Consider the following 24,285-nt stretch of genomic DNA (forward strand, 5'->3'; position numbering starts at 1 on the left):
GACAGAGAAGCTTGAGAGACAGAGAGAGAAGCTTGAGAGACAGAGAGAGAGAAGCTTGAGAGACAGAGAGAGACAGAGAAGCTTGAGAGACAGAGAGAGTGAGAAGCTTGAGAGACAGAGAGAGTGAGAAGCTTGAGAGACAGAGAGAGTGAGAAGCTTGAGTGACAGAGAGAAGCTTGAGAGAGAGAGAGAGAGAGAGAGAGAGAGAGAGAGAGAGAGAGAGAGAGAGAGAGAGAGAAGCTTAAAGTTATCCATATTCCGGGCTGGAGATATTATATAGTGGGGAGGGAACTCACCTTGCATTCTTCTACCCATAGGGTCACATTCCTGACATCCCATATGGTTTCCTGAGCAGAGTCAGGAGTAAACCCTGAACAAAGCCAGGTATGGCCCCCGAAACGAAATCAAGTTACATGTTCCTTTAAATGGTCGTTTTGAGATAACTTTGGGGGTTTATTTTTGGGCCACACCTGACCATGCTCAGGAATCAATCTTGGTGGTGCTCAGGGAAGCTCTATGGGGGGTCCCAGGATCAAACCCAGGTCAGCCGCTTGCAAGGCGGGTGCCTTGACCGAGCAGCGAGGCACTACTGTTCTGGCCTCCTCTAGGTAACTTTTGTTAACTACTGATACTCTGATTTTTGATGAATTGATTTATTTTTGGTTTTTGGGTCAAACCCTGCTGGTGCCAAGAATCAAAGTGAAACCTCCCACCTGCAACTCCTGTATACCAGCCCGTGGAGCCCTCTCCTGGGCCCAGATTTATTTAGGTTTTGGGGCCAGCAAATACCCAGCAATGCCCAGGGGCTTTTACTGCTCAATACTGTGGAGGCCAGAGGGTCACCACTGGTGGTACCAGGGATCAGACTGGTGGCTCCTCCGTGTCAAGCCTGTATTTCTGCCCACTGAGCTATTTGTGCTATTTCTCGGGTCTCAGGGATGTTTGATTTTATTCATTTGGATTTTGAGGCCACACCTAGCTGTGCATAGGGCTTACACCTGACTCTGCACTCAGAGGGACAAGCTGTGGTGTCAGGGATCAAATCTGGGTTGGTTCCGTTCAAAGCAAGCGCCCTCCCTATTCTCTTGCGGCTCTGGCCCTGAGGTCGCTACTATTTTTGAGTAGATAGTGGTAATTGTGCATTTTCCTGTTTGCTCCTTTTTGACCTTTCTCTCTCTCTCTCTCTCTGCTCTTTGTTTTGGAGGTAAAAGACTGGAGTCAAAGGGCTGGAATCTGGTCTCTACCCTTCTTGCCCAGGGGTGTCTGGGTGTTGGTCCTCCACTGTGTGTTGCTTGAAGGCAGTGGCCTTGCTGATGTTCTTCTGGTCCCTTGGTATTATTATTTCTAAAGAAGGTAATCCTGGGCCTGGAGAGATAGCACAGTGGTGTTTGCCTTGCAAGCAGCCAATCCAAGACCTAAGGTGGTTGGTTTGAATCCCGGTGTCCCATATGGTCCCCTGTGCCTGCCTGGAGCTATTTCTGAGCAGACAGCCAGGAGTAACCTCTGAGCACCGCTGGGTGTGGCCCAAAAACCAAAAAAAAAAAAAAAAAAAAAAAATAAGGTAATCCTGGGAAAGTGAGAAGAAAGAATAAGTGTGTCTAGGGGGGCAGAAGCAAAACTCAAGTGCTGCGGTGGGGTGGAGAACAGAAGTGGGGAAGAGGGATTTAATGAGGGGCTGGAGAGATACCCCAGCTGCCAAGATCATACTTTGCATACAGGAGGCCCCAATTGGGTTCCCTGCACTGCATAGTTCTCTAAGCAGTACCAAGAGCGGTCCCTGAGCACTGGCCTGGGAGTACCTCTCAAGTGCTGCTATAAGTGGCCATTAATAACAGAACAAAAATAGGGGCTGGAGCCATAGCTCAGCAGGTAGGGCAGTTTCCATACACTCAACCCATCGGATTCAATCCCTGGCATCCCATACGGTCCCACCGAGCCTGCCAGGAGTAATTTCTTGAGCACAGAGCCAGGAGCAATCCCTGAGGGCCACCAGATGTGACCCAAAAAGCAACAAAACAGAACAAAAATAAAATAAGATATACTATGGAGGGGAGGGCTTTTACCTTGCAAGTGGCTGACACAACTTCAACTACCCTGCAACCCAATGGTTCTCTGCACCCCACCAGGAGTGATCCCTGAGCACAGAGCTAGAAGGAAATCCTGAGCACCACTAGGTGTGACCTCCACCCCAAATAAGGACTTACTGAGGCTCTCGTCTCTCCAGGGAAAGGCAAAGCAGAAGGGCATTCAACAGCCCAAGGACCTTTGGAAGTTCTCAAATGTAAATGTGATCCTAGACCCTGGCTCTTAGCAGCAGTCCTCAAGCAAGGCAGCATTCCTAGCGCAGAAGAAATCTGAGTCTGGGTTTGAGAGTCATGAGAATTGGGGTTGTTTAAGGGGTCTGGCAGGCTGTGACATTACTCACTTGACTGGCAGGTCACCATAGTTTGAATCTGCAGAGTTCAGAGTCATTTCAGCAGAGGGTCAAATGGTAGCCTAAATACAGAACCACGGCAGCAGCTCAGAGAAATTTTATCTCCTTGAGCCAGAGTCTTTAATAGTGGGGAAGCTGCTTACCTTACACATGGCTGACATGAGACCCCATATGGTCCCCTGAGTCCCATCAGGATTGAATTCTGAGCACAGAGCCAGAGTAAGACCAGAGCTGTTGCCGAGTATGGCCCCCAAAACAAAAATAAACAAAGCAAGCTTATCTCTGGGGCTGGAGCTATAGAATAGATGATTGGTGCTTAACCCCAGCACACATATCAATGTCCTGAACCTGTCCAGGAAGGATCCCTGTGAGACCGAGCCAGGAGTAAACCTTGAGCACCTTGGAGGCAACTTGAAGGATCCATGCCTGGGGATTAGAAGACAACCTCCCACCCCAAGGGTTGTGGGCATTCAGAAACAAGATGGAGTGAATGAGGAGGGACCCACAGAAGAAATGCCACTGAGTTCCTGGTGGTGAAACACTCCTCAGTAGAGCAGGAAGAAGAGGAGTCAGGTGAATCAAGGCTTTGCGGAAGTTGGATGGAGGCAAATGGAGACCAACTGGTGGTCGGGTGGCGCTTGGCAGCAGTGCAAAAGAGCAGAGGTGAGGGATTTCCTGGACCCTGGCTTCTGCCCCATTACCTGTGGAGGCCAGGGCCTTTGCTCTGGCTCCAGGTAGAGCTCTTAGCCTCCTACTGGCCTCCTGCTCTTAGAATTCCCGTTCCTGGGGAGGGTCTTTGCCTTGCATGTGACTGACTCAGGTTCAATCCTCGGCATCCCATATGGTCCTCTGATCCTGCCAGGAGTGATTCCTGAGCACAGAGCCAGGAATAAGCCCTGAGTATCGCCAGGTGTAGCCCCCAAACCAAACAGTAATAATGAAAGAATTCAGTTCCCAATGAGAATGTATGAGGGAAATGGAAAGCCTGTCTAGAGTACAGGCGAGGGTCGGGTGGGGAGGAGGGAGATTTGGGACATTAGTGATGGGAATGTTGCACTGGTGATGGGTGGTGTTCTTTTCATGACTGAAACCCAAACACAATCATGTATGTAATCAAGGTGTTTAAATAAAATATATATATTTAAAAAAAAGAATTCAGTTCCCTGTTACTTGATTGGTTCATTTCCTTCCTTTTTTTCCTTCCTTCCTTTCCTTCCTTCCTTTCCTTCCTTCCTTCCTTCCTGCCTTCCTTCCTTCCTTCCTTCCTTCCTTCCTTCCTTCCTTCCTTCCTTCCTTCCTTCCTTCCTTCCTTCCTTCCTTCCTTCCTTCCTTCCTTCCTTCCTTCCTTCCTTCCTTCCTTCCTTCCTTCCTTCCTTTCTTTGCCATGCTCAGCAGTGCTCTGGGGTTATTTCTGGTTCTGTGCTCAGAAATCCAGAGATCGAACCCAGGTCAGCTGTATGCAAAGCAAAGGCCCTCCCTGCTTTGCAGTAGCTGTGCTATTGCTTTGGCCTCTTGGTTCTTTTAAACTGTTTTTACTCCTTTCAGGTGAGCCACAGGAACTTGCTGTGTTTTTCCTAATACCTAGATAATTAGTTTTGGGTGTTTTTTTGTTTTTTGTGGGTTTTTTGTCTTGTTTTGTTTTGGGATCACACCCGGTGGCACTCAGGATTTACTCCTGGCTCTTCTCTGCACTCAGATATTGCTCTTGGCAGGCTCGGGGGACCATATGGGATGTAGGGAATTGAACCTGGGTCTGTCCTGGGTTGGCCACGTGCAAGGCAAACACCCTACTGCTGTGCTATCTCTCCGGCGCCTGGTTTGTTTGTTGTTGTTGTTTTTAATCACAGTGAGATCTAGAGTTAAAAACTGTCCTTCCCTTACCCAAAACAGGTCCCTGTCCTGGCAGGTTATCGTGGACTGTGCAGAGTGAGACTGGACAGGAAGAGCCACTTGCACCTCCTCCTCTTGCATTCTCAGAGTGTCCTGGCAGAGCTTGGCCCAAGGACTCCCTTTGCTCTGGGCCTGGAGGCACCGGGGATGTGGCTCGGGTGGAGTTTTGCCCCTTGTGCATGAGGCCCTGGTTTTGATCCCTGCTACTACACACATAGAATTCTCTGGATACAGAGAGAATTCTTTCTTCTCACTCAAAATATACTTAATTGGTGATGGGGGCACACCCAGTGGTGCTAGGGGCTACTGCTGGCTCTATGCTCAAGGGTTGCTCTTTAGTGCTGGGGGACCGGATATGGTGCTGAAAATGGAACTGGGGTCAGCCACATGCAAGGAAAGTACTTTAACCTCTGAACAGTCTCTCTAGTTCCCTACTAAATTGTAGCAGGGAGACAGGGTGTGGGCCATACCTGCTAGTGCTGAGGAGCTACTCACAGCTTTAGTTAGTGGTGCCAGGGGTCAAACTGTGGTATAGTATATTTTGCAGAAATGTTATGTTTTTGAAAAGGGCTGGTATGTTAATTTTCACTTTATTATGTTGCTGCATGAAAATATTAACCCACCTTTGGCTAAAGGTGGAGTTAGGATTACAAAAGGTTCTTTTGTATTTCAGAGAAGGGGGAAATGAAGCCTCATCCCCCACCCATATTTCCTAGGTAACTTGACCTTACCTGCAAGACCCCGCCCATTCCTGGGAGGGGTCTTGGAAAAGGTAGATAAGCCTTTGAGCCAGGGGATTAGACCTTCTGCCCTGCTGGGCTCTCTGGCTTTTGAGGTCTTTGCCTCTTTTGGTCTTTGACCAGCATGGAGGTCAAAGGGAGATGGCTGAAAGGAGTTAAGACGCAGGGCTAGCTAAGAATGGCTGAATGCTTGAAAGGTTATGATGTAGGCCACACACATGTGGTGGATAGGGTATGAATAAAGCTGATGCTTCCTGATGCCTGCCTTTGAGTGAGTTCAATACCCGTCGCTTTCCTGAACCCCAGACCCGCCGGTTGATGGGGGATGAAGCCACGTGGCTGGGGCTTAAGGACAAAGGCATCCATCCACCTCCATCCTTCACCATCCATCACCATCCACCTCAATTATTAATTATTTAATACAACACTGGGGGTGCAGGTCAAGCATCGGACCCCACTACCATCTCACCAGATCCCTAATTAGCCAAATTTGAATTCTGGGTTTTTGTTTTTGTTTTTTGTTTTTTTGGGTCACACCCGGCACCACTCAGGTTACTCCTGGCTCCATGTTTAGAAAGTGCCCCTGGCAGGCACAGGGGACCATATGGGATGCTGGGATTCAAACCAACATCCTTCTGCACAAAAGGCAAAAGCCCTACCTTCATGCTGTCTCTTCGGTCCCCAAATTTGAATTCTGTTTTAAGTTTTGTTTTGTTTTTGTTTTGTTTGTTTGTTTGTTTGTTTTTGATCCATACCCAGCAATGCTCAGGAGTCACTTCTGGCTCTGCACTTAGGAATTACTCCTGGCAGTGCTCAGAGGAACCATATGGGATGCTGGGGATCGAAAACAAGTTGGCTTCATGCAAAGCAAATGCCCTCCCCATTGTGCTATGGCTCTGGCCCCATAAATTCTGTATTTAATACCACACATTTAATCTGTTGCTCCTGAGAGACCATAAATGGTCCATCCTTTGCTGTTTCAGCCCAACCCAAGGCCTGATTCTCAGCAGGTAGCAAATGTTTATGAGATAAATAAAGAAACAGGATACCCCATTTAAACGTCTCATTGACACTTTCTCATTTCCAAACAAGTCACTTTCTTCCTCATTGCGTGTCCCATGTCCCTGCTTTTCCCAGGTGAGTGGGCTCTTGTTGGGGAAGGAGGCCTTTGGGGGTGCCTAAAGGCTGATGAGTCTTTATCCATAAGGGCTGTGTGTGATACTGGAAGGCTGGGCTCAGTGATGCCCAGGGGATGGGGGGGGGGGACTCTCCGAAGAGAAGGAAAAGGAGAAAGCACCTTTTTCCATGTCCCCTTTGGGCCCCTATGCTCTGGGCTGTCCCTCTTAGGGATTCTGCAGCCTCATTCTCTTCCCACGCGCCCCCCCCCCTTCCTGGCTTACTCACCCCTCAAGTTTCAATCAAACAGCGCTCCTGATCAGCAGCTTATACTCGACTATACAGCCATGCGTCACCTAATGACAGGGACCTTTTCTGAAGGCTGCGTCACGGGGCTGCGTCCTTGGACCCACATCATAGTCACACCACCAAGCACGTGGAGCACCCCCCCAAACCTCGTGAGACAGGGGTGTCGGTGAGGATCTGACATGCAGAAGACTCAGCATGGACAGAAACACAGCGCAGACACTCTGGGCCACCATTCTATCGGATTCCTCCCCAATATCTCCTGGGCCTCCATCCTTCATACCATCTTCCTCCCGGGCATCTCTGTTTCCCACCTTCTTCTCATCACCAACGACCAAGCTTGATAGAAACAGGACGTGCCTCGGCTGCTGGGGTCGCCCCAATATAAAGGTCCCTCAGTATAAAGTCAGGCTCGGCTGTCAATACTTATTGCTCAACTGCCGGGGTATTCCAAGTGAGGCAGATGTTGGCCCCAGCTGTGGGCGCCCAGGTCCTCTCTGGCCTCTGGGGCCACAGCGGCCCCTGGTGGCCAAGGGGGGAAAGCCACGTTTCTGCTCCCTACCGCGCCCGATTTCTTGGGAAATCAGGGCTGGTGGTGGTGGTGGTGGTGGGTGGGTGGGGTTGGGTGGTGGTGGTGGTGGTGGTGGTGGTCATCATTACCATCATTGTTGTTACATTTTGGTTTGGTGGCCACACCAGGCAGCATTCAAGGGCAGGCTTGGGGGACCAGATAGGGTGCCAGGAGGGAGATCGAACTCTGGTAGGCTGCTGCAAGGCAAATGCCCTTCCACTGTGCTATTGCACCAGCCCCTCTTTTCTTTTTATCTTCTCCCCCCCCCTTTTTTTTCAGGGGTGTCAAGCCAAACAAAGATGCTTGGGGCTACTCCTGGGAGGGAGGGATCCCGGGAGCACTGGGGGAACCCTAGTTGTTCCCCTGGATGAAACCGGGGTGGGCAGCTCACCAGGCAAGCACCTTCACCCTCTTGTTCCCTGTTGGTCTTGGCCCTACCACCTGTTTGCTCACACTTGAGAGCCTGGTAGCAACTGGTGCCACTTTGCAGAGTTTCCCTGGGACACAGAATCTTTTTATGGTATGGTGGTAGCATCTCTGGGCTCCATCCAGGCACCCCACACTGTGGCCACAGCAGAGCAGGTAAGCTCTTCTCCAAAGAGGTGGCGAAAAGAGAAAATAATAATAAAAAGAAAAAGAAAGCAGCAGAGGGAGGAAGGAAGGAGCGGAAAGGCCAAGAGGGCCAGGACAGGCCCAGCAGGGATGCACTCGTGCTCTGTCCCAAAATATCCCAGAAGGGCAGGGGGCTGGCTGGTAGATTAAATGGGGCGCCCGCCCCTGGTGGTCCAAGGCCAGCGCTGCTGGAACGTTCTTTTCTTCAGCGCCTTTGCAGCTTGTGTGCTGCAGGATGAAGGTGAACTTCGTGTTTCTGGAGCATCATGGGGGGAGGATGGGGGAGTGGGAGATGTTTTCAGGTTGTTAGTCTTTTTCTTTTTTTCTTCCAGTTTCTGAGCAAAGCAGGCACAGATGAGAAACAAGCTCCTCAACATGGAATCTAGACCTAGGTTGGGCCTATTTTTCAGGTTGGAAGGAGAGCAGAACATGGGTCTCTCATTGGTACCTTCAACCTAGCCAAGCCCTTAAAAGCTCAAAGAAGAGCTAGAGGAGAGGTAAGGAATTCTGATAGGAATTTTAAGGATATGGAGACAGGCCAGTAGAGCTCTTGCCTTACAAGCATGAGAGCTTAAACCTCAGGACCACTCCACATGCCCAAATACCATCCCCACAGCACTGCCACTGAGAACTCTCAAAACTAAGCCAAATGGGGCAGTCCCTCTATCTCCCCACAATCATTACAAAGAGGAGAGGGAGTGGAGAGAGACAGAGACACAGAGAGACAGAGAGAGAGAGAGAGAGAGAGAGAGAGAGAGAGAGAGAGAGAGAGAGAGATAATGAACTAGATAATGAATTAGACCGGGGTGGCGAACAAGTTCGACACAAAGAGCCAAAATTTTAAACTGTGAAAGTCAGAGAGCCACACCACGCAGTGACCTGCCAAAACAAATACTCACACAAAAGACAAAAGCATCTAATTTTAACAATAATCTATGAAACACATATTGCATTTTGCCATTTTGAGTGAGGGTCAAAATCCTGCAGTGATGGTGAGGGTGGGCTGAGTCCTCCACACTAAGAACTAACGGCCAGATGTAACACAACATGTGACACATGGGTCCCCCCTCCCCCGCTCGTTGGCCCATGCAGTTGTTTCCCAGGGATGGGAGACGGGAGGACACAGCCTAGGGACGGGACTACGAGCTCGGAGATCTCTCCTCAGAGGTCCCTCCTCAGAAGCAACATAACAAAATCCAAACTTGGCAAAGAGCCACAGTATACAAAATAATAAGAAGCAATGAGCCGCATTCATTTTGGCTGGGAGCTGCATAGGGCTCAATAGCCATGTGTTCCCCACCCCTGAATTAGACAATGAACTCAGGGCCCAGGATGATTCTGCAGCAACAGTGCTTGCCCAGCCAGCATGAGGCTGAGTTTGTTCCTGGGGCCATGTCTTGTGGTGTCTCTGCTATCTGGTACCTGGGACCCCAGCTTGACAGGTGTGGCCCAACCTCAGTGCCAGCACCAAGATCAGCCAAAGGTGTGGCCCCAGCTCACAGGATGGACTTTGTTCTCCTGGGAGAAGAGGCAGAATTGGTAAAGCACTGCTGAGAGGCTCAAAGAGGCCCTGGGATTGTGGGGCCCCACCATGAGGAGCAGACCTTGAGTGGGTGCTGCAGGGGTGAGGCAGAAGCTTCTAGTGAGTGGATCAGGCACCTTAGCTGTGCAGCCAAGACCTCTGCTGGAAATTCTCTGAATAGTGATGGGAGAGAGGAGAAAAGTGGGTGGGAAAGTCCCAAGCACGCACCCATTCTCTGAATAGTGATGGGAGAGAGGAGGAAAGTGGGGTGGGAAAGCCCCAAGCACGCACCCACCTTCTTTTCTCCTCTGTCCTCCCTCACCATCTCCCCCTCTTACCTTCTTCCCTTTCCTCCTTCCTTTCTCTTCCTTTTCTTTCTCCTCCCTCCTTTCCTTCCTCCTCTCTTCTTCCTCCCTCTCGCCCATCTTCCTACCTTTTTTCCTCCCTTCCTTCCCTCTTTCCTCCCTCCCTCTTCCTTCCTTCCCTCTTCCTTCTTTTCTCCCTCCCTTCATTCTTGCCTCCCATTCCTCCTTCATTCCCTACTTCCTTCCTGGGTCTCTAGACCTGTCCCTGGCTTTGAGGACCCCCCCCCCAACCCACTTAGAGCTATGTCAGGGAGAAGAGAAGCCTGAGTAGATCAATCTAAAAGAAGAATCCAGGGCCCAAGAGATAGTGCAGCAGAAAGGGCCTTTGCTTCACAGGCATCTGGGTTTGATCTCCTGCACCCCATATGGTCCCTTGAATCCATCCGGTGTGATTTCTGAGTGCAGAGCCAGGAATATACCTTGAGCTTTGCTGGGTGTGCCCCATTCCCCAAACTATGAAGAGGAACTAGGAGGGGCTGCAAAGATACTACAGTGGGGAGAGCGTTTGCCTTGTACACTGCCAACTTGGATTCAATCCCTGGGATGCCACTGGGCTCCCTGAGCTTTGCCAGGAGCCATTCTTGAGTGTCACTGGGTATGGCTCAGTCCCCACAAGGACCCCAGAACTGCAGTGACTGCCCTGGAGCTGGGAAGGGATGTGTGAAGGGCTTGTGCATGTCACGTGTTGGTGGAGCAGAGGCAGGAATAGCCTCTGCATTCACCTTAGAAAATAGGGTGATCCACATGTGGCCCAGGGAAACCGAATACTCCTCTAGAAGGTGGGGTTGTGAAGAGGCTCCTCTGGTACCCATGGGACCTGGACTTGATTCAGGGCCTCAGTTTATGTGGGAAAACATTGACAGCAAGGTTTGAACTAGGTCCATGGAGCCCTTCCACAGCTCAGTGTCTGAAAATGATGGGGTTCCAGCTGGTGCTCCCCAGAGATTCTCAGTCCTGTGGGGTCCCCAGCATCTGTGCATGGGGACCGGCAGGCCAAGGGGAAGTACTCAAGGTGGGAATCAGGGTCCAGGACAGTGGGAGGAAGCAAGGAAGGCCCAGAGAACAGAACCAGAGGCTCCAGCCTTAGAATCCAGCCCCCCTGCACCTCCCCACCCCACCCCCTTCCTGCAGGTGTGCAGCTGACTCACTGGTGACGCAGCTCATGGCCAGTGATGCCAGGATGGTCTGTGTGCTGAGAATACTCAGACGATGCTTCTGAGCACCTAGAAAATTCAAGAACCCTGAGAACTGGGGGGCTTTGTGGGTTTCACCCTCCCTCTCCCTGCCCTCCTCTCCCCCATTTAGTTTTTGAGCCACACCATTACCCATTGATGCTTAGGGGCTACTCCTAACTCTGTGCTCAGGCAGAGTTACTCCTGGCAGGCTCAGGGATCAAACCTGGGTTAGCTGCATGCAAAGCAAATGCCCTACCTGCTGTGCTATGACTCCAGTCCTTTTTACCTTCCATCCCTCCTTCCTTCCTCCCTCCCTCCTTCCTTTCTTCCCTCCCTCCCTTTCTCTCTCCTTCCTTTCTTCCCTCCCTCCCTTTCTCTCTCCTTTCTTTCTTCCCTCCCTCCCTCCTTCCTTCCTTCCTTTCAGTTTATGAGCCACACCTGATGGTGCTCAAGGTTTACTCCTGACTCTGTGCTTAGAAATCACTCCTGGTAGGGCCGGAGAGATAGCATGGAGGTAAGGCGTTTGCCTTTCATGCAGGAGGTCATCGGTTCGAATCCCGGCACCCCATATGGTCCCCTGTGCCTGCCAGGAGCAATTTCTGAGCCTGGAGCCAGGAATAACCCCTGAGCACTGCCAGGTGTGACCCAAAAACCAAAAAAAAAAAAAAAAAAAAAAAGAAATCACTCCTGGCAGGGTCCAGGGTCCTTATGGGATGCCAGGGATTAAACTTGGGTTAGTGTATGCAAGGTGCTACCCACTGTGTTATTCCTCTGGCCTTTCTTTCTCTTTCCTTTTCTTTCTTTCTTTTCTTCCTTCCTTCCTTCATTCCTTTCTTTCTTTCTTTTCTCTTCAAAACATATTTTATTTTCAGTTTTGGACCACACCTGATGGTGCTCAGGGATTTCCTCCAGGCTCTGTGCTCAGGGATCCCTCCTAGAGGGACTTGAGAGATCATATAGGGTACCAAGGATTGAACTTGGGTCTGTTTTCGGGCAAGAGCCCTGCCCAGGTTCTCTCATTCCAGTTGCATCTTCCTGTCCTTTCACTCGTGGGAAAGAGCAAATTGCCCTCCTGGCTGATACTAGATGACAGGGGCCTCCTTCCAGATGTCTGGCTGTCCCTGAAGAATCCCCTTGATGCAGAACTTGCCCCTACTAATAGACTTTCCCAGTGTTCACTCAAGCACCCTCAGAGGCCATTAGTTCCTAAGATGACTTGGATTTGGGGTGGGTGAGGTCAACAGATAGTGACCCTTCCTTCATGGAACATTGTTCATATTTTCCTATTAAAGCCTTCTTTCCACCCACCCACTTTTCCTTCGCTGTACTGAAGCAGCAGTGATGCAGCAGTAATGGGGAATTACTGGTACTTGTTCATTTTTATTTATTTCCGGGTTTGGGGATGGGGTCATACCTGGAGGTACCCAGGGCTACTCCTAGCCACAGTGTCAGTGCTCAGGGATCACACCTAGGTGGAGCCGGGGATAGAACCCAGGTCAGCCGCATGCAAGGCAAACACCCTCCCCACTGTGCTATCGCACCGGTCCCTCATTTGTTTTTTTTTGGGGGGGGCCCACACCCATTTGATGCTCAGGGGTTACTCCTGGCTAAGCGCTCAGAAATTGCCCTTTGCTTGGGGGAACCATATGGGACGCCCGGGGGATCAAACCGCGGTCCTTCCTTGGCTAGCACTTGCAAGGCAGACACCTTACCTTACACCACATTATTGGCCCCTCATTTGTATTTTTACTCACTGAGATTTGCCCCAGTTCAGACACAAGGCTTGCACATGTTTCTGGGGGGTGGGATGGGGTGAGGGATATTTTTCTGCACTGGGTGCACAAGTTTGGGCTAAGAACTTACCCTTCCTGGTCATAGTGTACCCGTCTTTGCTGTGGGGCCCAGCAGAGCAAACGTACCCTTTCATGATATTCTCACAAGCCAGTCTTCCACACAGCTGGGAACTGCTTGTGACATCAGGTGGGACACCAGAAAATTGAATCTGTGACCATAAGCTTTCAAGACAGGTGCTCTGGTCTCCCTGCTGTTTATCTAGGAGCTTTAGCCCTACTTTTGGGGTTCTGGAGATGGACAGAACAAACTACTGACAGTTTGTTCTTGGCACTTTTTTCATTTTAAAAAATTGTTTTTGCAAAAAATAAATTGTTTTTTGGTATCTGGAGTGATAGTACAGCAAGTAGAGGGCTTGCCTTGTACATAGCCAACCTGAGTTTGGTCCCTGGCATCCCATATGCCCAATCTCCAATGCCTGCCAGGAGCTTATCCATGAGTACTGCCAGTATGTCCCCCCAAAAAATTTGTTTTGGGGGCTAGAGATATAGTATAGCAGGGTAAAGCAATTGCCCTGGTAAGAGTAATCTTTGAGTACAGAGCCAGGAGGAAGTCTTGAACAGTGTTGGGTGTGGGAAAGGGAGAGAAAAGAGGGAGAAGAAAGAAAGAAAGAAAGAAAGAAAGAAAGGGAGAGAAAGAAAGAAAGAAAGAAACAAAGAAAGAAAGAAAGAAAAAGAAAGAAAGAAAGAAAAAAAGAAGGAAAGAAAAAGAAAGAAAAAGAAAGAAAGAATGAAAGAGAGAGGGAGAGAAAAAGAAAGAAAGAAAGAAAGAGAAAAAGAAAGAAAGAAAGAATAAAAAAGAAAGAAAAAAAATAAAAAGAAAGAAAGAAAGAAGAAAAAGAAAGAAGGAAGGGAGGGAGGGAGAAAGAGAGAAAGAAGGAAGGGAGGGAGGGAGAAGAGAGAAAGAAAGGAAGAAAGAAGAAAGAAAGAAAGAAAGAAAGAAAGAAAGAAAGAAAGAAAGAAAGAAAGAAAGAAAGAAAGAAAGGAAGAAAAAGAAAGAAAGAAAGAAAGAAAGAGAGAGAGAGAAAGAAAGAAAGAAAGAAAGAAAGAAAGAAAGAAAGAAAGAAAGAAAGAAAGAAAGAAGAAAAAGAAAGAAGGAAGGGAGGGAGGGAGAAAGAGAGAAGGAAGGAAGGAAGGAAGGAAGGAAGGAAGGAAGGAAGGAAGAAAGAAAGAAAGAAAGAAAGAAAGAAAGAAAGAAAGAAAGAAAGAAAGAAAGAAAGAAAGAAAGAAAGAAAGAAAGAAAGAAAGAAAGGAAGAAAGGAAGGAAGGAAGGAAGAAAGAAAGAAAGAAAGAAAGGGAGGAAAAGTAAGGGAAGGAAGGAAGAAAAGAAAGAAGGTAGGAAAGGGGGAAAGGAGGAAGGAAGGTAGGATAGAAGGAAGGGTGAAATAGTTAAGGAAGGGAGGAAGAGAAAGGAAGAAGGGAGGAAGAGGGAGGAGGAAAGAAAGGAAGAGGAAAGAGGAAGAGGAAGGAAGGAAGGAAGGAAGGAAGGAAGGAAGGAAGGAAGGAAGGAAGGAAGGAAGGAAGGAAGGAAGGAAGGAAGAGGAAAGAGGAAGAGGAAGGAAGGGGTTTTGAAGATTGAGCAGAAACAGACTGGGACACCCTAGGTCTGCGTTGGGGCCTTCAGATCCTTTGACAGAACAAAGGCTTTCTGAGGAATTTTGAAAAGAAGTGAAGGTCTGTAGGGTAAGTGAGTCTCATCCCCCAAGCACCCAGGAAAGCCGGACACAGGTGGGCACAGGCGGGCACTGTGGGAGGAATCCTGGGGACCACCACAGGAAGGGGACTTGGTGCCCACGTATAGCCTGGTGGTAGTCATAGACTTGTCTGGGTTCAAAGAAGTGAAGACAAGGCTGAGGGGTGTGAGGGTGGATGGAAGTGGCATGAATATGGTGGTCCCCTCAAGACAGGGAGAGCAGGCCTATGAGGTAAGGGAAGTTCAGGAAGAGTCTCCTTCCTCCTTGGGGATGAACATCACGGAAGAAGCCCTACCCGTGCCCCTCATCACAATCCTATAATCTGCTCATAGGGCTGATGGCCAGCTACAGCCCCAGCTATGACACTAGAGTTTGAGGATGGGAGCCCCAAGAATCCTTTCTTCCTCAAGGCCTCTGTATTTTGGGGGTCCCCACCCAGAGATGCTCAGAGGTTACTCCAGCCTCTGCACTCATGGCTCACTCCTGGAGATGCTTGGGGAACCTTTTGGGATGCCCAGAGATCAAAACCACATTGGCCCCATCCCACCTACTGCCTCATGGTTCCAGGACCTCAGTTTTGATTCAGCTATATGAGAAATATGCAAAGTCCAGTCAGGGATTGTTTTAACTTATGCTTTTATTTATTTCTTGAAAATATTATTTTTTTGCCTTTTAAGGAAACATCATTCATTTTTCTTCCATAGTTAAATAACAAGTGAACAAGCATATCCATCCCATCCACACATTTTCTTTGCTCAAGAACAGGGAGTGCTCACATTGGGGGGGGGGGGGTCCTTGTGAAGGCAGTTACTGGCCGCCAACACTGTCCAGTGCATGACGAAGTAAGAAATGAGCCAGGCCGGAACTGAGGCTTGGTCACCGCCAAGAAGGCTTTTTTTGGGGGTGACCTTCCTGCAGCCGAGGGCCAGGCGGCGTAAAATGAGGCGCAGGCAGGCAGCCTCCGGCTGGTGGCTGTTAGTTGGCAAAGGTTATCTAGCCCGGGTCATCGAGCCCGAGTCACTGTCCCTCTCTCGCTCTCTCCTCTCCTGCTCACGTGTCCACGCTCTCCCAGCAGCCGGAAATGACTCATGGCCATGAGTCACCAGCGGGGCTGAGTCACCCTGTAATTGCGGAAAGTTCTGTCCTGCTGGGTCGGGCAGAGCTCCCACTTCTGCTCCGAAATAGATCGGAAACTTCTGAAGCCACCGGCCTTGCTCAGGGCCCTCTTAAGCCCTCCTTTGGGTCCCTAAAAAAGTGGCTCTTCCAGGCTGAATAGGACAGGCCTGGACAGGCCCCGGTGACAAGCCAGTGAGCCACGGCGGCCACCAGGTGGCGGTGTGGCCCTATCATGCCCGCATGCCCCAAGGGAAATGAGAAACAGGAGAGGAAGGAGCCTAGAGGAGCACTTGAAGAAGTGAGGATGACACCCCAGCCCCCCAGCATCTTCTCCCCGCAAAAGCAGGGATGTGATGAATGCTCAAGCTTGCTACTCTACAGCCCGGCCCCTTAGGAGGTAGCATTCGCCTAGCCGCTGCTGCTCCTTCCAAGATCAAGTTTGTGATAGGCATAAACAGTCCTGGGGCCAACATCTGAACCCCCAAATGTGACCCACTGCCATGGCCTTTGGTCCAGCCACAGCAGACAGTGCAATGTGAAATGAACCAAGTCCTTGGCATCAAAAGCTCTGGGTAGCCCCTGCCAAGGCTCTGACAGCAACCCCTGATTCCCCACATGATGTGTGTGAGGGCAGCTGTGCAGGTGTGCAGGTGTGCAGGTGCTTCTGTGAGTCTGGTAGCCAGGGCAGCAGATCTGCTGGGGGTACCCACGGAGCCCCCCAGGTGTCCCCAGACTTTTACTCATGCCCTCTCCCTGGTTAAGGTTTGGGAGTCCCCCAAAGAGTGATCAGTTTTTGTTTTTGATTTTGTTGTAAAGGCAAATGTCTCTTCTCTCTCTCTCCGGAAAGATGAATCCCATGAAGGCGCCCAATCAGGGACTGGCTCCGCATGGATCATTGTCCAGTTCTGGTACCCATGGAGGCCTGCCCGCCTGGGCTTAGGGTTCCGTCACTTGGCCCAAGAAAAGGATAGTTCCTGAGGGCAGGAACAGACAGTGAGTGTCAGGGAGGGGGATCCCACGCACCAAGCTCAGAGTTTTCAGTGCTGGGAGAGCAATGAGTAAGATTGGGGTCCCAGTGGTTTCTGAGACTAAGTGGTGGACCTTGGCCTAGTGCTCCCTTCTGTCCTTTGGGAACAGGAAATGGAACTGGGTTTGCATCCCTTATCCCAAATATCTTCTTAAGGACATGATGTGTGTGTCTGTATCTGTGACTGTGTCTATTGCATGTACGCACATGGATAAATGCATGTGCATACATGTGTGAATATGCCCATGCATGTGTTTATATATCTGTATGTATATATGGCCATGAGCATGTATGAATGTGCCCGTGTTCATGGTTATGTATATACATCTACCCATCATCCATTCACCCATCATCCATCTACCCATTCCTCCATTCACCCATCCACCAATACATCTATCCACTCATCCACCCACTCATCCATTCATCTATCCATCCTTCCATCCATCCATCCATCCACCACCCATCCTTCTATCCATTCATCCATCCATCTACCCACCCATCCACTTATCTACCTATTTATCTATCCAGATACCCATTCATTCACCCATTCATCCATCGACCCATTCAATCACCCATTCATTCACCATCCATCCACCCATTCACCACTCATCCATCTATCCATTCCTCTATCCATTCACCTACCCACCTATCTATCCACCCATCCATCCATTCATCCACCCATCCATCCATTCATCTACCCATCCATCCATTCATCCACCCATCTACTTATCCATACATTCATACATTCATGCATGTGTGTATATGTGTGAAAACCTGTATGAACTCGAGCTGAGCCTGGGGCAAGGGAGGCAAGTCTTTGCCTGGCTCACCTGTGGGATTGTGGCGCACCACGAAGAGGAAGGATCTGTTCATGATAATCTCCAGGGGCGCCATGCGGCCAGTCATGATTAGAGCTGGAAGGGAAGGGCCAGAGTCAGTATGGGGCATTGAGATGGATCACAGCGGCTCCCAGCTCCCCTGACACCAGCTCTGCCTGGTGGCGGGCTGGTTCTTAGGCTCCCCTAGGCCCACTCACCAGTGGCAGAGGATGCCTCAGTTCCCGTCTCATTCACCTGAATCTTCACTTTCTGCAGCGCTCGTGACATGAAGAGTTGTTCTTGGTCTGAAACAGGGATATCCAGAGCAACTGAGGCAGTGTTCTGGAGGGCTGGAAGCTCCTGCTTGCAGGTACCACCACCCCCCAACCCACTCCCCACCGCCGCCCCCCCAGGATAGGACAGGAAGGGGTGTCTCTCACTTGAGAAGCTGGTGAAGTCGGCCTGGCCGAGGCTGAATACGTTGCTGATACCCAGGTGACGCAGCGGTTCCCGAAGGTCGACCTCACTCTCCATGGAGAACCTGTAGCCAAGAAAAGCTGGAACTGGGCACAGAGTCCCCCACTGCTCCCCACGAGTCCCCCCACCTCTACAAGCCTGGGGCGCATTGGGAAGAGTCCAGAGTCGGGGGAGGCTTTCTCCTGGCGGGAGGCTCCTGACACCAACTACATCCTCCCGCATGCTCTAGGCCTCCTGCGAGCTATGACTAATGACTGTCCTCACCCCAGCAGCCATCTCTGCATTTTTTAAAAAATAACACAACAAAATAAATTCTGGATGGGGGTGCCAGGAACAAAGACAGATGATCCCATGGGGCAGTTGGAAGGCAAGTCTAGTCTGCAGGGATGGGACCCCAGTGAGGGCTCCCACAGGGCTGCCTTGGAAGGCTCACTGCTACCAAACTGACTCATAGACTTCCTGGGGAGAGAGAAAAGGCAAAATTCCTCTTCCTGCGCTGGGCAAGAGAGTAATAGGCACAGAGTGTCAGGGGTGGCCAAGTATGGAGGAAATTCTGGGCAATTCTGTCTGTCATTGCCTGGCCTCATCCATTTCTGCAGAGAACTTCAGCTAGAAGTCTCTTTTCAGCTAGAAGTCTGCTTCGGGGTTTCTCCACTTTGTTTGCTGGTGTGGAGGCCCCTTTAGGGAAGGGGATAGGTAGACCTGAGGGGGGAGGCTGGGGTGTAGATACTCTGCCCTGCCTCCATCCTTTCTCTGGAGGTTCCGTGGGTGATATGAGTCCAAACAGGGCCGTTTCCTGAGCTCTCCCTTGTCCACTACCCTCCAGCAATAGTGGGAGGAAAGATCGTGCCTAATAGCTCCATCAAATTCATGAGGGTGAGTTTCCTCCCAGCAGCCTCCCACACCGGGCCCCCTCTGCCTGTCTGCCTGGCAGTGTCAGGTCTGAGATGCCCCCAGGACACTTTCAAGCAGTGGCCCACTTACCTGGGCACCACCAGCAAACGCGAAGCCCGGGTCATGTTTCCTTTCCACTGGCTCACGAGCTCTGAGTTCAGGATGCGAACGAGGGTAGAGAGAGGCACATCCTTTTCGTAGGGGGCAGCGAGAAACATGCTGATGGTGTCACCATGGTATGGCAGCTCCACGACATCATAGCTGTGGCCCTCGGGGCTGAAGAACTCGGCTGCAGGGACATGAGACAGTGCCTGGAGCTGGGCTTTGGCTCCCCAGACAGTGCTCTGTGTCTGCTCTCAGTGCTCCCTTCTTTATTTTTTTTTGGTCTTTGAGACACACCTGGCAGTGCTCAGGGGTGACTCCTGGCTCTGTGCTCAGGAATAACTCCTGGATTCAGGAGACTATATGGGATACCAGGGATCCAACCTGGGTCGGCCTTGTACATGGCAAACATCCTCTCACTGTACTGGCAATTTGGCCCCCTGCTGCCACCTTCTTTAATCAATTTGGAGGAGGGCTCCTGGGCGTGCTCAAGGATCACTCCTGGAGGAGCCCAAACTAGCATAAGTGGTCTGGGCATCAAGCAGGGATCAGCTGCATGCAAGGCGAATAAGTGGCCTTACTCCCGGTATTCTCTCTGGTCCGAACTGTATTTTTTTGAGGGGTCACACCCAGTGGTACTCAGGGATTACGGATTACTCTTGGCTCTGTGCTCAGAGATTAATCCTGAGGGACTCAGGGAACCATATGGGATGCCTGAGATCAAACCCAGGTTGGCCACATGCAAGGCAAACTTTCTCCCTTCTGTGTTATCACTCCAGGCACCCATCTGGCCCTTTTCTATCTCCCTTTGGTTTCCTACCCGCCAAGGTCCTTGAGAGTCTGGGTGGGGTCAGGGGGTCAATGAGGGCCCTGGAAATGTCTGCGGTTCTGCTTCTTCTTGCATAGGCCCCTATGGGGTGCTATGGGGTACAACCGTGCAGCACAGGAAAAGGATTGCAGGCGACACTCACTGTAGTTGAACCTATTGCACTGGGACATCATAGGCACAGTCTTAAGTTGGCCATCCTCCTTGTGAAAGAGGCGGGGATGGGTCATGGAGGCAGAGAAGGGCATCTTCCACTGGCCGCTGAAGTAGAGCGCATTCACCATCACCAGGCGTGTCAACGGGTCCAAGCTGCTCCCGTCCAGAAGGTTGGTTATCATGCCTGCAGGGAAGGGGGTTCTCCATTGGTTCCTCAGGTCTCCCCTTGGAGAGCACCGGGCAGAGCAGTGGCCAAAGCTTGGTGAGTCTAGGGAGTAACTTCTAGTCTCGATTTTTGTTTGTTTGTTTGTTTGTTTGTTCGTTTGTGAAGCACACCTGGAGATGCTCAGGGTTTACTCCTGGCTCTGTGCTCAGAATTTGCTCCTGGTTCTGCACTCAGGGATTACTTCTGGTTCCACTCTCAGGAATCATTCTTGACTTTGTGCTCAGAGCTTACTTCTGGCAGTGCTCGGTGGTTCATATGGGATGCTAGAGATTGAACCCAGGCCAGCCACATGTAAGGTCAGTGTCCTCCCTTCTAGTCCTTCTAGTTTTCTCTGTCTCCCTCACATTGTGAGTTCAGCTCACACTTCCTGTGTGGGCAGTGACCCTGCTGGGACCCCAAAACCAGCTTTTCTTTCCCTTTGCTCCCCAACATTGCAGAGAGGATCCTGGGGTTCCACCCGGCACCTTCACGGTAGTTATGGGAATTCTGAAAGCGTGGGGCCTTTCTGGCTGCAGAGGACAGGGTGCTGGAGGGTTGGGGCAAGGTGCGGGGTCCCTATCCCCACCCCACACCCCCCATGGCCCATGCATTCACCTTTGGTGCGTTTCTCCACCCAGTCATTGATGATGAACCTGGCTTCCGCCAACCTTTTGAAGTCCACCTGATTGACCAAGGTCTGGAATAGCTCGAAGAAGTAGGGCATGAAGTCTTGGGTCAGGGTCAGATCCCGCTGCACAAAGATGCCACTGGCCATGCTTATCTCGTCCTTGTTCGTGGGGCTCAGGAGCTCTTGCTGGAGCTGCTGCAGGGAGAGTGCCAGCCCCTCCTCTGTGGGCAAGGGGGACACCAAGGTTCAGGTCTCTGCTGCATGCATGTGCATATGGGGCTTCGACTATTTCTCTCTCTTTGGAAGTGGGTGGGCCACACCCAGCAGGAATCAGGGGTTCCTCCTGGTTCCGTGCTTGGGACAGACTCCATCTTGAGTGGTGCCTGGGAATGCTATAGGGAACCCTGGGAATCACACTGGGTCAGCCATGTGCAAGTTAAGAGTGTCACACATGGGGCCGGGCGGTGGCGCTGGAGGTAAGGTGCCTGCCTTGCCTGCGCTAGCCTAGGACAGACCTCGGTTCGATCCCCCGGCATCCCATATGGTCCCCCAAGAAGCCAGGAGCAACTTCTGAGCGCATAGCCAGGAGTAACCCCTGAGCGTCACAGGGTGTGGCCCAAAAACCAAAAAAAAAAAAAAAAAAAAAAAAAGAGTGTCACACACAATGGGGCCGGGAAGGTGGCACTAGAGGTAAGGTGTCTACCTTGCAAGCGCTAGCATAGGACAGACCACGGTTCGATTCCCCGGTGTCCCATATGGTCCCCCCAAGCCAGGGGCGATTTCTGAGCGCATAGCCAGGAGTAACCCCTGAGCATCAAATGGGTGTGGCACAAAAACAAAAACAAACAAACAAAAAAAAGAGTGTCACACACTATCTATCACATACTATCCTATCTCCCAGCCACAATTTCTCTATTATTGTTTTGACCCTGCCTGGCTTTTTCCCTTTGAGGGAAGATGTGTGACTCTTTAAGCATTGCTCAGAAGACCTAGAGATTGACTTCTTTTTTCTTGGTTTTGGTTTTTGAGCCACACCCAGTGCTGTCCAAGGCTTACTCCTGGCTCTGAGCTCAGGAATAGCTCCTGGGGGCTTGGAGGACTATATGGAATGCAGGGGTCAAACCGGGCTGGTGGCATGTATGGCCAACACCCTTTCTGCTGTGCAACTGCTCTGTTTCGGGGGTTGACTCTTGGCTAACTGGGCTGGAAAATGCCACACTCAGGCCCAGCAGGGTGGGATTAGCTTGCTAGCACCTTCTGATAAATTCAGCCCCTTCTATGTCCTGTTTCTGGAGTGGGAAGTCTGGGCTTCTGAGGGGTGAGGGGGCCAGAGGGAGCAGGCAGTGGGCATCTGGAATGATTTTGCATTACAGCTGCCCCAGGGGTGCAGTGGAAGATGACAAGGCTGGATTAGCTCTTTCTGCCTTTCTGGCAGGAGCCCCACCGGGCAGACCCCCAAGTCTCACCATCTATCTGGAAGCCCATGGCTCTTTCGATCTGCTTCCTGCTGTCTCCTGCCGTGGTTGCCTGGAGCATGGCCATCACGGAGCTCACCCCATAAGGGGACAAGGCCACGTTTAGATCCTCGGCCGCCAGCGCCACCTGCTGGAAGATCTTCACGCCGAAGTCACTGACCAGCCCAGCAACCCGCTGGGTGTCTCTGTCGCTTGTGGTTGCCGAGGCCAGACCCAGGGCCAGGGCCAGGCAGGCAAAGAGAGGGCCACTGAGCATCCTAGAGAAGAAGGGAGACACACATGAGGGGGCAGCGGGGTGTGCCAACGGTGGGGGTGAGGCCACATGACAAAGCCCTTCCCCTCATCTTGGCCCCATGGTATTTTGTGCTTTCATGGAGTAGTTCAAGGGATGCAGGGCCACTTCCATTGATGCTCAGCCAACCAGGTCTGAGTGTTAAAGCCTTGGACCGCTCAATTCTAGGAACCAATAGGTCTCCACTGGGCAGTGCTCAGAGGTCCCATGTGGTGATGGGGTTTAAACTCAATCACATTCTAAGGACAGGTCCTGAGCACTAGACAATCTCTCTGCCACCACCACCCCCCCATGTAGGCTTTACATTATTGTATTGAGGCAACAGGAATGGATTCTGAATCTCCCATCTGAGAGGCTCTATCCCTGTACCCCAGTTCCCTACTGCTGACCCCCAAGTCTTCGGCACCATTGATGTTTTGAGGATGGTTTGGGTCACACCGGAGGCTTGCTCCTGGCTCTGTGCTCAGGAATCACTCTTTTTTTTTTTTTTTTTTTTTGGTTTTTGGGCCACACCCTGTGACGCTCAGGGGTTACTCCTGGCTATGCGCTCAGAAGTTGCTCCTGGCTTCTTGGGGGACCATATGGGGCGCCGGGGGATCGAACCGCGGTCCGTCCTAGGCTAGCGCAGGCGAGGCAGGCACCTTACCTCCAGCGCCACCGCCCGGCCCCCAGGAATCACTCTTGGTGGGCTCTGCGAACCCCATGTGGTAAGAAGATGGAACCAGATTAGCTTCATGTCAGACAAGCTCACACCCTGCCCTGCTGTGCTATCACTCTGACCCCACGTTCATCACGATTTCTTAGAAAACAATTTTTGTTTGTTTTCCGGTCACACCCAGCAGTGCTCAGGGGTTATTCCTTACCCTTCACTCAGAAATCGCTTCTGGCAGGCTCGGAGGACCATAAGGGATGCTGGGGATTGAACAAACGCCCTGCCACTGTGCTATCACCCAGGCCCATTTCTTAGAAATTTTTAGTGACAGCTTCCTCCCTTCTGGGACATGCACAGATAAGGACCCTGGACCCTGCCAGAAGCTTCCAGTGTCTCTGTGTGTTCATGCCCTGAGCTTCACTTCTCCCAAGTGGTGTGGAAAGCTTTTTTGGAGTGGATGGGAGACAGTGCCTCGGGGAAGACCCTGTGCCTGTGAGAGGTGCAGAGACCCTCTTCCCCACTGCCCAGTGATCACTGCTAAGGATGGGTCCATTCAGTACCTGCCCCAAGTTCAAAAGAAGGAAAGAGGGGTCCTTAAATGGAGGGTCCACAGCAGGATTGGGGAGTCCAGGCAGAGATACTGAACACCTCCCTCTCTCTTACCTTAGTTTCTCAGTACTAGACCTGTGCTGGGCGGTTTTAGCAGTGGTGGTTGCAGAGATGTTGGTCGTGATGGTAGCTGTGGAGTCAGCAACCGTGGCAGGGCCGGGACTAAGAGAGAGAGAGAGACAGCACACAAAGATGCTCTGAGTGCAGTGCTCTGAACTCCGCAGCCAGGGCAGCTGTGTCCCAGGGTAGCAGGCAACTGCCTCCTTTTATAGCCAATTTGGGCAGGAAGTAGATGAACTCATGAGGTGGCCCCACCCACTCTCCACCCGTGGAATCGGAGCTGCGGGGGGCCTCCAGCCCTGCCCCCGTGGGCTTGCTGGGGCGTGTATACAGCACATGTACGTGGGTGTCTGTGTGTGTCTGGGTGTGTGTTCGTGTGTGACATCAAGTCTGCATTTCTCTGGCCACTCTCTGCCTGGTCCCTCTTTCCTTGACCCGGGGATGCCAGCTGGATCCCGAGTGCCAGTGTGGGGCTTGAATTAACCTCCCCAAGGCTCTCTGGGGAACCAGCTCCAATTTCCTCTTCTCCCCTGGAGAAGTCCTATCTGGGTTATCAAAGATGCAGAGTCTGTGGTTGCCAGGGGAGGGGATGTGCCCTCCCCACTCCTGGCATCTCCCCAGCTGCCCGCGGGCATGGAGGAACGTGCCATGTCTGGGTCTGGCCGTCTAGGAC

The 24,285-nt window shown here is 51.2% G+C and overlaps 1 protein-coding gene across 4 annotated transcripts; it reads right to left on the bottom strand.

The window, feature by feature from the left end:
• Positions 1 to 16,269: 16,269 nt before the first annotated feature.
• SERPINE1 (serpin family E member 1) lies at positions 16,270 to 22,165 on the bottom strand. Of its 4 annotated transcripts, none has more exons than XM_049787890.1 (8): positions 21,991 to 22,165; positions 20,512 to 20,745; positions 19,681 to 19,875; positions 18,698 to 18,896; positions 17,677 to 17,777; positions 17,460 to 17,541; positions 17,249 to 17,358; positions 16,270 to 16,365 (listed from the first exon to the last, which is right to left on the bottom strand). In XM_049787890.1, the coding sequence occupies exons 1-8, from the start codon at positions 22,064 to 22,066 to the stop codon at positions 16,328 to 16,330; spliced, it is 1,035 nt and encodes a 344-aa protein (XP_049643847.1). In that variant the 5' UTR covers positions 22,067 to 22,165; the 3' UTR covers positions 16,270 to 16,327. The 4 variants fall into 4 exon arrangements, with proteins under 4 accessions (XP_049643847.1, XP_049643848.1, XP_049643849.1 ...); XM_049787891.1 differs by having other exon boundaries at positions 17,249 to 17,332; positions 17,455 to 17,541; XM_049787892.1 differs by having other exon boundaries at positions 17,249 to 17,335; positions 17,443 to 17,541.
• Between the last annotated feature and the right edge of the window lie 2,120 nt (positions 22,166 to 24,285).

Source organism: Suncus etruscus, chromosome 15 (assembly GCF_024139225.1).
Source record: "Suncus etruscus isolate mSunEtr1 chromosome 15, mSunEtr1.pri.cur, whole genome shotgun sequence".
NCBI lineage: Eukaryota > Metazoa > Chordata > Mammalia > Eulipotyphla > Soricidae > Suncus > Suncus etruscus.